Below are 15250 nucleotides of genomic sequence, written 5' to 3'. Positions count from 1 at the left end.
CCCCCCCCCCACCTTCTTCAAATCAGACGACATTGGTGTCAATCAACTCGGCTACGTTTGTGCTGGTTTGTGCAGCAAAAATTTTCGTTTGGTTTCATTTCGTAGCCGAGTTCATTGACACCTATTTTGTTTGATTTTATAAAGTGGGGGGGCTGGTTGACCTTTTGACCTTTAACCTTTCATTAATATCTTCAAAGCCAAAGCAGCACAAATGAAAATTTTTGCTGCACAAACGTAGCCGAGTTGATTGACACCAATTTCGTCTGATTTGAAGAATGTGGGGGGGCCCACTTCACTCAGGTCAAGGAGCAGAGGTCACAAATGCCTCTTTCACACGGCCCCTAATTCAGAAGTCCGGCTCTACTCTGCTCTACTTGGCTCGGCTCTGCTCTATAAAGAATGCATTACACCGGCCAGTTTGGTCGGTAGCAGAGGAACGCCTCCTCGTGTTGCGGGGGGCGGGGCCGCGGCGCGGGGGGTGCGCTACCGAAACTTAGCGCAAGTTGTGTAAACGCTATGTAAGCACTATGGACAGCGCTGGCCCTGTGTTGTTGCTGTTTTTTGAACTTATGGGGATTCTCCCGAGACTTCAGGAAGAGAGGCGCAGTGGAAGAAATGCTCTGGATGCCGTGATTGTTGCGCGGAGTAGGACAGCTGTTATCAGCCGGAGATTTCAGGCNAGTAAGTGTTAAATTATTAACTCCAGCAGATTTGATATTTGACACTTTATAAGAGTTAAGGTACCAACTCTCCAAAAAGAGTTAAATTAACACTTTCTGGTGTGGACCCATATAGACACTTTAAAAGTGTTGAAATCAAATCTGACAGTGTTAATCTGGGCCTCCTGGATTTGCTGTGTAGAGAATCAGCTAAAACAGTTCACAGGCAAGCAAGTAAATATACAATCAGTAAAAGTGTGCCCAAGATTTTAATAAAGAGGTTGCGTGTGTGTGTGTCTGCTATCACTGGTACAGAAAGCTGAACATTGAATTAAAAGTAGAAATCAAAAAACGTTATATCGTGAATTTCAAAGTTGAATGTTAAAATTAACAATCACTTCTTTCTGCAATAAATCATTTATTGAACATTTGATCAGGTAATAGATTGTACTTATCTTTTAATATTATGGGTATAAGTTGATTATGGAAATTAGATGGGGTAATGAAACAATTAAAGTCCTAAACCAGACAAGAATGATTTTACTACAAGCTATAATCAGTATTAAATGATCATTCTGTGATTGACGATTTATTATATGCTATGATTGTCATTGAGTGATTGTTATAAAATAGGTACTTTAAAAAGTGTAAGGATTGCTGTAAGAAGAGACGGTGTGGACATTGGAAGGCACTGTCTGTATCCAGGCAGTTACTAGGGTAAAAGAGGAAGTTACTTGGGACAGGAAATACCCGTCTCCAAGGAATTGCTATCCAAACATTGAGAAATCTACAAGAGATAAAAACCCTGCACAAAGTCCAGACAGGTGCTGAAACTGCAGGGGGACAAGAAACAGGAAGGAGATTTATGCGTACTGTCTCATGTGAAGAAAACCAACAGGACCTTGACCAAATCCAAAGAAGGAAGTCCCATCCGTCTGAGGTTTCAGCCCGGATTGCCAAAGGGTCAAGCTATAGATTAGAGGCGCTCCTTACCACGTGGGTTAATCTGCCAATTTGGCTCGTCTGACGAAACTGCAGACTTTCAGCCTAGGATGGTAGGAAATTAAACTCGCATTTCTCCATCTTAACCAAAATTTTATATATTTGAATTTTCTACAGCTGTGGCCTGAGGAGAAGTAAAATAATTGGGAAGCTTTATGAATTGTTATTATAGATTGGAAAATTGTATTCTACTGAAGTGATTTTAAACCTTTTCAGCTACTGATTTATGCCGCAAAGCTGTACCCTTCAACATATCATAATTAATAAAAGCAAAGCATAGAAAGACAATACTTAATCTCACTTAATCTCTATTCTCACAAAGTCATGGATTCAGTGAGCTTGGTTCTGTAAATATTGGGAGGATTTACAAATGTGGTTCAGCACAATGATATATTAAAATATCACCCTGAGATCTTATTTTCCAAGATCTTGAAAAAACAGACTGACTAACAGCAGTTTGTCATAAAGTCGGGGTGTGGTCGGTCGTTAACCTGAGAGCTTGATGGATTATTTGTTCTCAGCTGCTGGATAAATTCTCCTACGAGGGAAGCAGGGTGGATCCCAGGGAAGAAGACCGTAATTTTGTCTGGGTTAACCAACCCCTGCAGTCAGCTTATCTAAAACCAACTGTGGTGTAAATGGGAAATACCCGGGGCCGAGGCTGTTTTTTTAACTTTTGGAGGTAAGCTGAAGGGAACAATTTCTGTTAGACAACATTTTTGGCGCGCAACGTGATAAATTGATGTGCACCGGAAGACTGGCCGAGCATCTGTCGTAGTGGCTGACTGAGGCAGAAGCCACAACCCTGCAGTAACCACAAGGAGTGGGTGGGGTAAAGAGCTCTCTGAGGATAAAGGGCCATAATCTTGGAGAGAGTCAGCAGCTAGTTGTTTGTTTTTCATCCCTGAACTGGTGGGCGCGGCCAGGAGGCTTTGAAAGGCAAACACTCGAGACAACAAAAACGAAGCCATGGACAGGGCTTGTGACGTCGCGTCAGGAGAGACGCAGTTTGATCGACCTAACATATCGGTAGAATCAGGACCCACAGGAGGAATCCATGTCCCATTGCAGGTTATACTTCAAGTGGAAAGTTTTTTATTGTGGGATACATCAGTCCAGGAGCTCTTCCAAGCGTTAAGACTGAGTCTACGGTTGGAAGTGAAGCATCAAAAAGCACACTCCTAGGAGGGATTTCACTGGCAAGGAAATAGTGAAGTCGACCGATATGTACAGCAAAGGAAGATTGTTTTTGTCGGGATCGAGAAGTGGGACATAACTCCACAGGGAAGGAGAGTCCCAGAAGAATATGTGGGGCAGGTAGTACAGAGCGTGCATGAAGCCTGGACGAATGAAACCAATTTGGCCACTCACCAATAAGGCAGAATTGCAAGACATGGGTGCTAAGCCTGTGAAAGTAATGGATGCTTACGTTTGTGGAGGGTGCAGGATAGCTGCTCTCCCGAGAATGGTTGTGATCACTCAGTGGGATTTGCGGGGGGGGTTACGCCTCTTGAAAGTGCCTATCTGTGGGATGAAGCCCTTCTGGCATACTGTGAAGATTGTAAAAGCACGATGATGGAAGGCACACTGATTCATTCTGATGGAGCTGTAGGTTGGCAGGTTTGGAGGGTCTTTACACCTCTTAAGCCTTTAAGGGCTATGGAGGATATGGAAATGGTTGAAACCCGTAGGCACCCTCACAAGACCCGGGATTACAAGTTGGGATTGGACCCTCACGCTTCTGCGCCGCCTTTGTACCCAGGACAGGGGGGATCGGACGTATGGACGTTGTCTATTGAAATGAGTCTAGATTTGGACCCTGACAACTTGTTACAAAAGGCAGTGCAGCAGTCGTGGCCATATGATCCCTCTGTTGGTAGGAAAAAGTTTCCACCCCTTGGTACTTTACAGTATCCTCTGGTCTTTAGGGTGTACCGAGATCCCACTGTGGATGGATACAGCACTGGAACGGAACAGCTGCCTGATGACATAAGTAAGTATGTAAGTAAGTAAGCTTTAATTGTATAGCACATTTCACAGACAACAACGTCACAAAGTGCTGAACAGAGAGCAACATAAAAAAAGACAGTAAAATCATACCTAAAAACATTAAACAACACCTAACTAAAAACCTGTCTGAATAAAAATGTCTTAAGATGTTTCTTAAAAGAGACCGTGGAGTCTGAGCAACGCAGCGACAAAGAGAGAGTGTTCCAAAGTCTGGGAGCAACCACTGGAAATACTCTGTCACCACATGTTTTATAAAAGGTGCAAGGTACCACCAGCAACATTTGATTTGAAGATCTCACGTAAGATAAGTTTGAATTATTATACAACGAGTTTGGATGCATTTGGTACCTTAGGGGCCAGACCCAAGCAGAAGTCTGCAGAGTATCTGGTGACATCTGAAGGCTGGGACTGGTGAGGGGTTCTTCAGATTCCTGGAACTGTGGATCAGCGGGTGGACACTCCCATCAGGCCTGATGTTAAACTGTTTGTGAACGAAGAAGAGGGAACCATGTCACAGGGAAAATACAGCCAGGGGAAAGGCTCTGCGTGATTGGGAACAAATTAGCTACTGTGAGCAGAGCATCGTACTCAAATATCGGCAAACAAAAAAAGAGAATCCCAGCCCTGTTGGTCGGAACAGAGCTGGTGAAATTAGACAAACCACAAAGGGATTTTTCATGCCATAATTTATATTCCAATCTCGTGAGAGATTTTGCTACACATCCACCAAGAAGATTGTCTGGCAATGTCCATACTCTGTGCTATGGATATTCAATGTTGCATACGTGACAGTTTCGGGAAAGAGGTTTAAGCTGAGATGGGGCCATAATTGCAGCGAGAGTTTTCAAAATCGATATTGCGAAATATCCCTGGGGCTTTTGGTGATATGGACAACAAGTAGGTGCATGGCTGAGGAAATTAGTCGGCGAGAGTACTTTCCTGATCGCTTCGTCTGTGAAAATGAGACTCTGTCCTTAAGAACGGTAATGGACAGGGTTTTCAGCCCCTATCGTGTGCACAGGGGGCTTGATTGCCTGGGTTACAGAGTGCAGCTGTTATACAGAGGCCACCCATTGGTACATTTTTTAAAATGTAGCATAAAGATTTGCTTTCTGCCGTAAAGTAACGGAGTACAGTTCTGTTCCAATTGCCTTCCTTGTACTCCCATACACAGTAGTACGCTCTTCCAGCCGTACTTGCCAAGAACACAAGAACGTGTTTGGGTATTGAGAAACAGCCAATGAAAGTCAAACTGGAAGCTTTAAGTTCAAAACATTCTCTCTGTATCACAGCCATAAACACAACAGCTCTTCCTCCTGAATATATGCAGCCATATTTGGTGTGTGACAACTGCCTGCTCTCTATTTTTTACCACACTTCCACTGGTTATGTAGTGTACTGCCCCCTGTCTTTTCGGAAAATACTGCAATTGAGTACAGGGATAACAATTAGCTGTTAGGCAGCAATTTAATGACATTACTGTTGTGGTATCTGTGCCCCCTGTCCACTCTTATTTCCCATCACCTGCCCTAACACAGTTAGGCTGGGACTTAAACATCTTCTTGGTGTGACTTCTGATTGAACCGAGGCAGCGTGGGGGGTTGAAGACAGCCCACACCTGATGAGCCTTTGTGCCACTAAAGTGAGGTAGTAACAGAGCCGGAAACAGTCGGCATGTGAAAAGGTAAGCCAGCTTTGTGGCTCAATAATGTGATGTTAACGTGGTCTGTGTGACCACCCGGTCACAGGATTAAACAACAAGATCGATGACGATGCACAGCAACTTTGCAGGTTTAGAGAAAAGTTACCTACAAAAAGAATCGCTGAGTTAATTTGTCATGTTTTAAAAATGATACTAGGCAGATGTCTGTCACACATTTAATGCGCTGTGCTCTATGTTAATGCAACTGAGTTCTGCTTCATGCCTCTTTTGTTTCTGCTCACATCTGTGCGGGACATGCTGGCTCCATGTGTGATTTTTAAACAGCCAGAGGTAGAACAAAGACTGACTGGTCTGTGTGGCCATTTTGCAGAATTGTTTTGTGAAAGAGCCTAATGTTACATGCTTTACTTTTTCCAATACCCCCTCCTCATGACTCTGGATCTTCTAACTTGTGATACAAAACATTGCATTTTTACAATGAACAGTGACTACAATTCATCTGGCTACATGTATTCTGTTTCCTGCTACTCTAACAATCTTGAGAGCCATGTGCTGAACCTGTCTCTTATATTTTTATCCCCTTCTGACCTGCTTTTAGGGTTGAAAACTCCTCTCTTCTCTTTCATCTTCTTATTGTGATCTTTTCAGTTACTCTCTTCAGATGTCCTTTTCAATTCAGTTCCTTTCTTTTGCACCAAAAATATTTATTAGCCTTCTGATCTGGGATCTAACATCCCCCAAAACTTTGTGTGGCTATGTGGAGCTAACTATTATCAGGTACTAGCACCTGCTTGGTCAGAAACACACTCTTGTATGATTAACCCCGCATGTAACATCCTGGGTGCACTTTTCCACACAATTAACCATCATCATCACTTCCTGCCCCCACATCTTATTGCAAAATGAGAGCCCAGAAATGGTTTCATTTCCAAAGGAGCAAAATACTTGTCTGATGTTTTGCCATGGTTGGGGAGCTGGTAACAATGCTTGTGAAACTGGCAGCCTGAAAATAGGAATGCTCTGATTGTTAAAGGATTTCAAAGTTTTCCACCTGTAATGAAGGTGATGTGTGCTATGTGAAGGCTCGCCGCAATTTCAGCCTGGCAGACTCACCCAGCTGTCCAGCATCCCTCATCTCGGATCCTCACTCCCAGCTGTCAAATCGCATCCAGGTGCAGGATATAAGGCTCCCCGTCCACGGCTCCTCCTGCTCGCCAGCCAAGTCTCGTCCCAGTGCCTCCCCGATCTCCACCCTCCTTCGTGTGCTCCTCCGGACTCCCCTTCCTTGTCCTCCATGCCACCACCAGGTCCGGGTCCCGGGGGATGACTACCCTAATCTCTCACCCTACTTCGATCATTCAAGCTCACAGCGGTTCTCTGCAAACTCGTCTTCTGCCGGGGCCCGAGCGCCAAAGACCTCTAGCCAATAAAACACTCTAATTGTCTTTATCTCTCCGTGTGAGTCTCTCCAGGTTGAAATGGTTTTACAGCACCAGATGGCCCGAGACTTTTGGCTTCACAAGGAGGCCTCTGTCACGTCCTGACAGTACTGCTCCCACATTCCTGACAGAACAGGAAACATGACCTCTCTCCCCCACTGCTTAAACTCTCTGCTGGCCAACCTCAGGTCTCAGGATGTTGACACTTCTGGAGGGTGGCAGGCTTGGCTTGTCACAATAATAACGTCCCTCTTAGTCTCTCTTGTCATTCTTTCTCTGCCCCTGCTGTCATTCCAATCACCAAAAAGGTATATTTCCTTTATGATAACCACATCTCTTGAATACCAGCTACTGCCTGTGTGTAATGGAATATATACCACAGCCTCAAAATAGATTCTGTTTATTTTATATATAACTTTAGTTAAGCGTTTCCTCATTTGTTTTTTTTTTGGTTTTTTGCCACACATTCAAAGTTTTCTGACTCAAAAACATGTCTCTCCATTTATTTGAGCCATGTATGGCTTGTGCATTTTATTACTCTGATGTAATAAACTTCTTTTTAGTAGTTTTTGTGTTTACATGTTTTTAGTCATATATGATCAGAAGAAAGGAATGTGGATGCAAAATTACATCCGGTTATGACTAACTGCAAATTTACATTTTATTCTTGTGGATGAAAAGGATATTATGACTACCTGTAAATATGAACATTTTCTTTTGACTGCTACATCATAAATTATTTATATTCTGATTGGTTCTGGGGTTCGTGCACACTCGGATCACAGCACTTCATGGAAGCTGACTGGCTTGTGGGTCTGAACATGCACAAATCATGAGCCCCCATGGAGATATATACACCCTGTTTTTCATTTCACTCCTGCCACAACTTCTCCAGATGTTTTGTACACTATTGAACTTGTGAGCTGCTATAGCATATAATAAACCGCCACAAAAGACAATTCTCTTGAAGTTCTTGAGTGGACTCAATCAATCCAACACAGTATACATTGATATGTATGACAGTGGTCTTAAAAGCCAACTTCTGATGTGGGTGGCTGGCGTGACAATCCTGCAGCTGCACATTTCATTCTACATTCAAACGACATCACCAGATGTGGGGCACTTTCTGCAGGCTCATCAGGTAACTGCAAGTCATTTGTTGACACCGATCAGGTTCAGGCAGCGTCTGTACCTCCAATTCTCATCAGGTAACATTAGAACACAGCTGAACTATTTCTTTGACTATAGTTCTTTTAATTTTTTTTCACCCCCTTGGAGGTTTTATGCTTTTACTGCTGTCATAAATCAATCCCGGTCAATATAAATTGGCCTTTTTGACAAAAAATAAAGAGCCTTCAATGTCAAAATGAAATCAAATTTCTCCAGAGTAATACCATTTAAATAAAAAATATGTAATGTGAAATAAGTGACTGTATAAATTCCCCCCCCCCCTTTTAGTAAAGGTGGCTAGTACTAATTTGATCCTGAGACAACTCTGTCCTCAGCTTTTTATTTCAGTGTGGTACACACCATGATAACAAACAGCACTGTGACTACATTTCACCCTGTCAATAAGCAGACTGACTAATTACGGATTGCAGGACACAGTTTAATGTACAGAACAGGTGAAAGAAACTATTCATTATTTTTGCTCATCATAAACTAGTCAGTTTTTTTAAGATATCTCAGCCTGAAATATAAGTATCAAATTTAAAATACTTTTTTTTTGATAAATTGACAATTTTATTTATTTTAAAGGCATTTTTCTACCTTAGGACACTCAAATCTTCGATCAGTCCAGAAAAATTCCAATCCAGTTTTGGGAAGACCCTCCTCCTACTTGAACAAACAAAAATAAATGTGTGGTTGATTCTTCACCCCAGGTCCTCCAGAGAGTTAAAACAAACTAACCCTAACTGAAGGATTTTTGATAAATGGGTTGGTTTGGGTTTCCTGAGTTATCCCTTAGTTCTGCTGCTATAGGCTCAGACTGCAGGAGGACAAACTGACCATATTTCTTCACTCTGCTGCTGTCCTTACTGGCTTTACTCTCCACGTTTATATATGTAATTATTGCTGTTATTAACCTGTTCTTCTTTTAATCTTCCCATAGAAACTACACCTCAGTCATAAAAAATTCATTTGTTTTCATTAACAGTGTTCTACTTTATCCTACTGGGAGAAAACAGACAAAAACAGTTTGTTTTTTTTAGACTTTTATTGGTTAGGTCATCCAGCTACCTTACCTTAAAATTAAATTAAATTAAATTAAAATATATATATTTAAAATATCTGCCAAACAAAAAACAAAACTAAATATCACTTAAAAAACAAGAACAAACCTAGAAAAGTTTTTTCTAAAACACTTGAATCTCAACATCAAAGTGATTGAAATGTGAACACACTGAATCTGGATCCTCCTGTGGGGTTTCCCCTCGCCGTCTGAAGGGGCAGAGGGATTGGTTTTTAAACACCGAATGTGTTCTCTCCGCTGTAAGCCACGTATAAAAATCCATCCTCGTCCTTCTCCTTGTCATACAGCTGCCCCATCGTGATGCTGAAACAAAGACAAAAACAAGGTTTACTTTGTTTTATGTTAACTTTTACATCACAAGCTTGTCTTAAAGACATAAAAACAGATGATTTTCTGCTAATTAGTTCCTAGAGTTTCTAAAAGTAAAACAGGAGGATTATAAGGCGCACCGCCGATTTTTGAGAAAATTTAAGGCTTTTAGGTGCGCCTTATAGACCAGAAAATATGGTATAATAAATAGAACTCATTTAATTAAGAATCTAAAAAACATGAGGCATCAGTAAAAAGTTTTGGACCAGACCACTGAGCTTTGAAACATGACGTGTGTGACCTCTGACCTGGACTGAGGCACCGTCTTGTCCACAAACAGGAAGATGGCATTCTCTGACGGCAGCTGGATCCGTTTCCTGATGATCCACATGAACTGAGCCACCGTGATGTCAGACGGGACTAGGTACTTCCTCTTATCGATGTCCACTATCTGTGACCCGGACACCTTCTCCACAATCACCTGACAGACAACCAGAGGTCATGTGAGCAACCAGGAGGCCTCCGCAGTAGTTTTACCGTTACACCGTGTTCACTCACCGGGACCCTGTCAGGGTACTTGCTGCGGATTTTGGCCGACTCTATGCATCGATGTTCTGCAGAACAAAAAGGAAACATTGGTGTCAATCAGGAGAATGATGGCTGAACCACAACATTTGAAACATGTTAAAACACTTTAAATTAAAGACCTAGTATCCATTGAAGGAATGCATACCGCCTGCTGCCTTTTATGAATGTTACACTAAGATCACCTGATGCTGATAAATGAGTTGGAGCAGCTTTGGTTAAACCTTGAAAATAACACGATACGACTGTGGCAGCCACCTCAAATTTGGTTGACTCAAAAAGATTCTCACATCCAATAAGGAAGTTCTGAAAGTTTCATTAAAATCCAACCACTGGTTCATCAGATATTTTGCTAACACTAGACAAATGGAGACATGGTTGAAAACATTTCAGCTTTGATTTCAGCAGCAGCATTAAATATAAATAAATTAAGATGTCTTCATTTTAGTTTTGAAAGTTTATTTATCTGTCAGTCATCTTTTTGTTGTTTGTTTACAAACAACAACAAACTTCTAGTATTCGGCAATTAAAATACACAAACTATAACCAAAATACAGGAGAGACAGCGGGAATTCAATTCGGAAGATCAGGAAGATTTTAGATTTACAAACATAGAATTTAAACAAACTAATTAAAGTATTTGGAAAATACTTTTGGACATTTGCTGAAATTTCTAAAATCAACAAAGGTTTCCTTCCATTTTATCTTCATCCAGGTCTTAGTCCGATTTTAGATGTAACAGATCCAGGAAGAGGACTCTGACCTCCTCCTTTGTAAACATTCCCAGACCAGGGAGGTCTGCCCTGGGGTCTCTGACCAGTGCCCAGAAAACCTAATCCGAACCACCTGAACTGACTCCTTTCGATGAAAAGGAGCAGCGGATCTACTCCGAGCTCCCCCCAGATGACGGGGTGTCCTCGTCTCATCTTTATTTAACGGAGGACGCTCTTCTCAGCTGCTTGGATCCGGGGTCTCATTCTTCTGATCATGACCATTCCTCTGAAAACAATCAGAGGTAAAAGTTTGAACTCTGACTCAGCTCAAGGGATGAAGCAAACAGTGAAAGTTTAAGTTGGATCTTAAGTCTTTTTGTTCCCAGCAGCTTGACTTCGAGGTATGATTTTTTTCTCTCAATTCTTTAGTTAAACTGATAGAAACCACGAACGATAAGAGTTTAACAGACAACAGGATTTTAGCTTCAACAAGGTGATTTAATAGACGGTCAGTTTTTAAAAACTGTAATAGTCTGTCTCCATGGAAGCTACCTGGAACCGGGTCAGGACTGTGTCTGAAAACAGGTGAAATATTTGATAATTATCAGAAGATTACAGCTGTAATCAAACATAAACAGAAAGTCGAGGCCAGAACAGCTCCTCTGTACTCGTGACACCTCCCAGACCACCAGGATTCAGGGGATACCTTTGCTGATTAAACGTGTTTCCACAGGATTATGTGAAAAGAATTTCTTTAATACTAAAGTTCCTAACTCATTTATAGCAGACATTGCTACCGCAGGTTTTTGCGCCAGTTCCATCTTCACCTATTGATATTTTTTTTTCGTCCTTTAACTTCAAATAAAGTTCGTCTTTATTCTTTTCATCAAGTGGCCCTGATGCCTCTTTCCCACGGCCCCTAATTCAGAAGTCCGGCTCCACTCCGCTCTACTCGTCTCGGCTCGATAAAGAATGCATCGTGTTCACACCGGCCAGTTTGGTTGGAAGCAGAGGAACACCTCCTCGTGTTGCGGGGGGCGGGGCCAGGGCGCGCTACCGAAACTTAGCGATATGGACAACGTTGGCCCTGTGTTGTTGCTGTTTTTTAAACTTATGGGGATTCTCCTGAGACTTCAGGAAGAGAGGCGCAGTGGAAGAAATGCTCTGGATGCTGTGATTGTTGCGCGGAGTAGGACAGCTGTTATTCGCCGGAGATTTCAGACTTTACAGCGCCTTCAGCTGGGGGACAGATGGCATAAACGTTTCAGGCTAAGCTAACGCTGTTGTTTATATTCCTACCTTCGCTCTTTATGCTTGCATCTGGTCACACCCATGACCAATGAGTGAACAGGAGCTAAGCTTGCGCCACCCACGAAGCAGGGCGGGCCCAGCTGGCCCAACTCCAAAGCAGGGACCAAAGAAGCAGGGACCGGCCTCAAAAAAATGCAGATGTAAACGCTCGCAAAGCGAGCCGAGTAGAGTGGAGCCGGGACCGTTAGGGTCCGTGTAAAAGGGGCATAATTCTCTGTCGTAAGAGACAGCCCGTAAATACCCTTTTATATCCAAGTTGCGTTAAAATGTTCTAGTAAATGTTTCAGACTGACTGCCACCAGTTGATCTAACATTGTTCCCAAAAGCATCAACAGCGGTGGGTTAATATCCAACTGATAACAGGCAGGGACAGTGTGAGTATCATCGCTATGATGGTCCAGTGGTCAAGGCTGGAACAGTTCTACTGGTAGTTGACGCTGACACCAGTTCGAATCTAGGTAATACGTCATTCACACGCTTTAAACAGAAGCAGAGTATGCACTTTACACCACACATACTTCCAGTGAAACTGATTGTAACGCAAGTAACCATATGTAAAAAAAACGTACAGCCTTCTAATTTTTCTATGATAAGTCTGTGGTAAGATGTCTTTAGTAGTGTGAAGGCACAATTACGGGGCTCCCCTTACATAAGCAAGGCTTTGTTTGCATGATAAAAAAAAAAAAAAATCATTTGTGACGTTAGCAGGGTTTTGAACAGGCAACAACATAGCCACCTAATGTCAACAAACATCTGCAGGTGGACCAAGATTGTCAATACTTATTCTAGGTCGGATCTGCTAAATATGGTTCCACAGTTATTTTCTGCAGAAATGTGAGCATAATCCACGAACTGTAGGTGTGGTAAAGAATCTAGCTATATGTACACAGTTCAGAAACGATTGAAAGACGCGTCATCAAACCTTATTTTCACATCCTAATCGTTGTGCATGATGGGCAGCTGTCTGTGTTGTCCCTGCAGGAGTCATGCAGAACTCGGTGTATGAATTTTTTCCATGGTTGTCATATTTGCACTTGTGTTATGGGATTTGGATAGAGCCCACCCAGCAACTTTTCTGATACAGCTATTTCGTTAACAATGTAGGTGCAGATTGATGTAGAGGACACAGCCAACTCAAATTAATTCAGTTTTTTCAATGATATAGCACCAATTCACAACGAAACAAATTGCATAGTAGTGCTGGGCGATATAATGATTCATATCGTGGGATGATAGAAAAGTGTCTATCGTGATATATTTTCTTCTATAGTTTCTATCATAATTGTATCAATGATACATGTAAATATTTCATAACGTAGGCTACAACGAATGTATTAGTGTTGTCATTTTACATACATTCAGTTTATATAAGTGATAAATAATAAGAAAAAATAACTATTTTGCGAAGAACCTCCGTTTTGCGACATGACGCTGCTTTACGTGTGGGTTTGCGACATGCTTTACGGCAGCGGCTTTCTGTGCAGCACCGTGTTTTCACCATAAGTGCTGAAAGATGGAGACACATGAAGTATCAAACCCGGGGTCGCAACAAGTAGAGACAGCTAGCAGGCAGCCCAAGAAGAAAGACTTTTACCAAAACCAGGGGGGCGTCTGTGATTTGGTTCAAGAAGTCCGACACGGAGCAGAAAAAGCTAATATGCTAACTCTGCTAATGCTAATGCTAACTCTGCTATTAGCCTGTTTTCTCATCTGACGCCAACACAACAAACCTCTTCTATCACTTAAAGAAGAACCACGAAAAAGAATATTTAACAATCCAAAAAGTGCAAACAAACAAGTTGTAAAAGAGCCGGGAAAGTTGTGAAAAGTGAAACTATAGCCGGCCGAAGATAATGGAGTCTGTTGTCATTTGATACTGTTACGTCTAACAGGTACATATTTATTGCTGCACTAAAATGCAGCAGATCTCATTTGTGAAAGTTCAGTTAAATGTCACTTCAAAATAAAACTTGAAAAAGGTAAGAAATGAGATAATTTTTTCATATTTTTCAGAGAATAACTGCCAACGTACGTAATTGGGGTATATTGTGATATATATCGTTATCGTGATATAAAATTATCCATATCGTGATATAGAATTTTTTCCATATTGCCCAGCACTAATGCATAGAGTGATTTGCAGTAATCCCTCAATGAGCATGCATGCAATGACAGTAAAAAAAAACCCTCCCTTTTAACAGGAAGAAACCTCCAGCTGAACCTGGCTCAGAGGCAGCACTCATCTGCCACGGCCAACTAGGGGTTAAAGACGTAACGTGCACAGAAAAAAAAGAAACTCAATGCACTCTGTAGTCCACAGGTGTTCTTAACAAGACAACCATGAGACATGCATTTCGTGAAGCACACACGCCACACTTTATATAACTCACGCTAAAAACACACGGACACGCACACCCTTTTTTTTTTTGAAGAGGAACTAATGTGCAGTGCAATGTTTTCCGCGCGGGCTGGAGCACAATAGGGGCCAAGTTAGCGAGTTTTCAGATCCGTTTGGCCATTTTTCAAAGCGACTAGCGACAAATCTAGGGACTTTTTTCTGTGTTATTGGAGACTTTGGCGAGTAAATGTGTGAAAGCACCACTCATTCTGCAGCGTACCGTAAGCCCCGCCCACTTCCATAAGCACTGACAGCTGTCAATCTCACAGCAGAGAGGAGACCCGCTCCACTCTGTGTCCACAGTGGTGCAAATCCAGAAGCATTTTCTGTATTTCCCAGCTGTCTGCTCATGTGTAAATGATATGATCGATAACAGAGACACCTCCCCTCCTACCCCCCGCCTCCCCGACATACACTAACAATCGCGCTCCCGCGCTCCCCTTGAGCATGCGTTGGGACACAATTGTTTTCATTTGAATCATGTTATCATCTGATGACAGAGAGCTAAAGATGGAGAGACAGAAAACTGAAGAGGCAGAAGGATAAAGATGAAAGAAAGCTTCTCAAAGTGGTTGAAAGACAGCAGGAAGTTCTGTCTGAGCATCAAGACGAGGCCTGGAAATGTTCAGGTTACAACTGTTTACTGATCAGTATTTACAATAGAACACAGCATGACATAAAAAATAAATGAACTTGTTTGTGTTATTTTGTTGTTCAGTCAGTAATCATTTGATGAACTCGAAGGTGAATCATAAGCAGATAAATTACAGAAGTTGGGAGTTTAAATGTCTCCTCTGGGATATAACTCTACAGAGCTGTTCTGAATAATCTGATAAGTCTGATCAGATGAAGTGTCCAATCAGTAACTGATATCCAACAAGGATATCATTTAAAATTAAGATTTCAT

The 15250-nt window shown here is 42.0% G+C and overlaps 1 protein-coding gene and 1 long non-coding RNA gene across 2 annotated transcripts in view; both read right to left on the bottom strand.

Moving 5' to 3' along the window:
- Positions 1-3552: 3552 nt before the first annotated feature.
- On the bottom strand, positions 3553-6747 carry LOC119617852. The gene is made up of 3 exons (XR_005234272.1): positions 6448-6747; positions 4020-4152; positions 3553-3642 (listed from the first exon to the last, which is right to left on the bottom strand). It is a non-coding gene; the product is annotated as an uncharacterized LOC119617852 (long non-coding RNA).
- A 2229-nt stretch (positions 6748-8976) lies between these two features.
- LOC108251104 (gamma-aminobutyric acid receptor-associated protein-like 2) overlaps positions 8977-15250 on the bottom strand; it is an 8016-nt gene continuing 1742 nt past the window's right edge. Inside the window, exons 2-4 of the mRNA XM_017441282.3 lie at positions 9895-9950; positions 9645-9817; positions 8977-9330 (exon numbers count right to left, since the gene is read on the bottom strand). Coding sequence (XP_017296771.1) covers positions 9240-9330; positions 9645-9817; positions 9895-9950 — 320 coding nt within the window. The 3' untranslated portion in view covers positions 8977-9239. The remainder of the gene's footprint in view (positions 9331-9644; positions 9818-9894; positions 9951-15250) is intronic.

This window comes from Kryptolebias marmoratus, linkage group LG17 (assembly GCF_001649575.2).
Source record: "Kryptolebias marmoratus isolate JLee-2015 linkage group LG17, ASM164957v2, whole genome shotgun sequence".
NCBI classification, from domain to species: Eukaryota; Metazoa; Chordata; class Actinopteri; order Cyprinodontiformes; family Rivulidae; genus Kryptolebias; species Kryptolebias marmoratus.
This window is presented reverse-complemented; position numbering and strand designations above follow the sequence as displayed.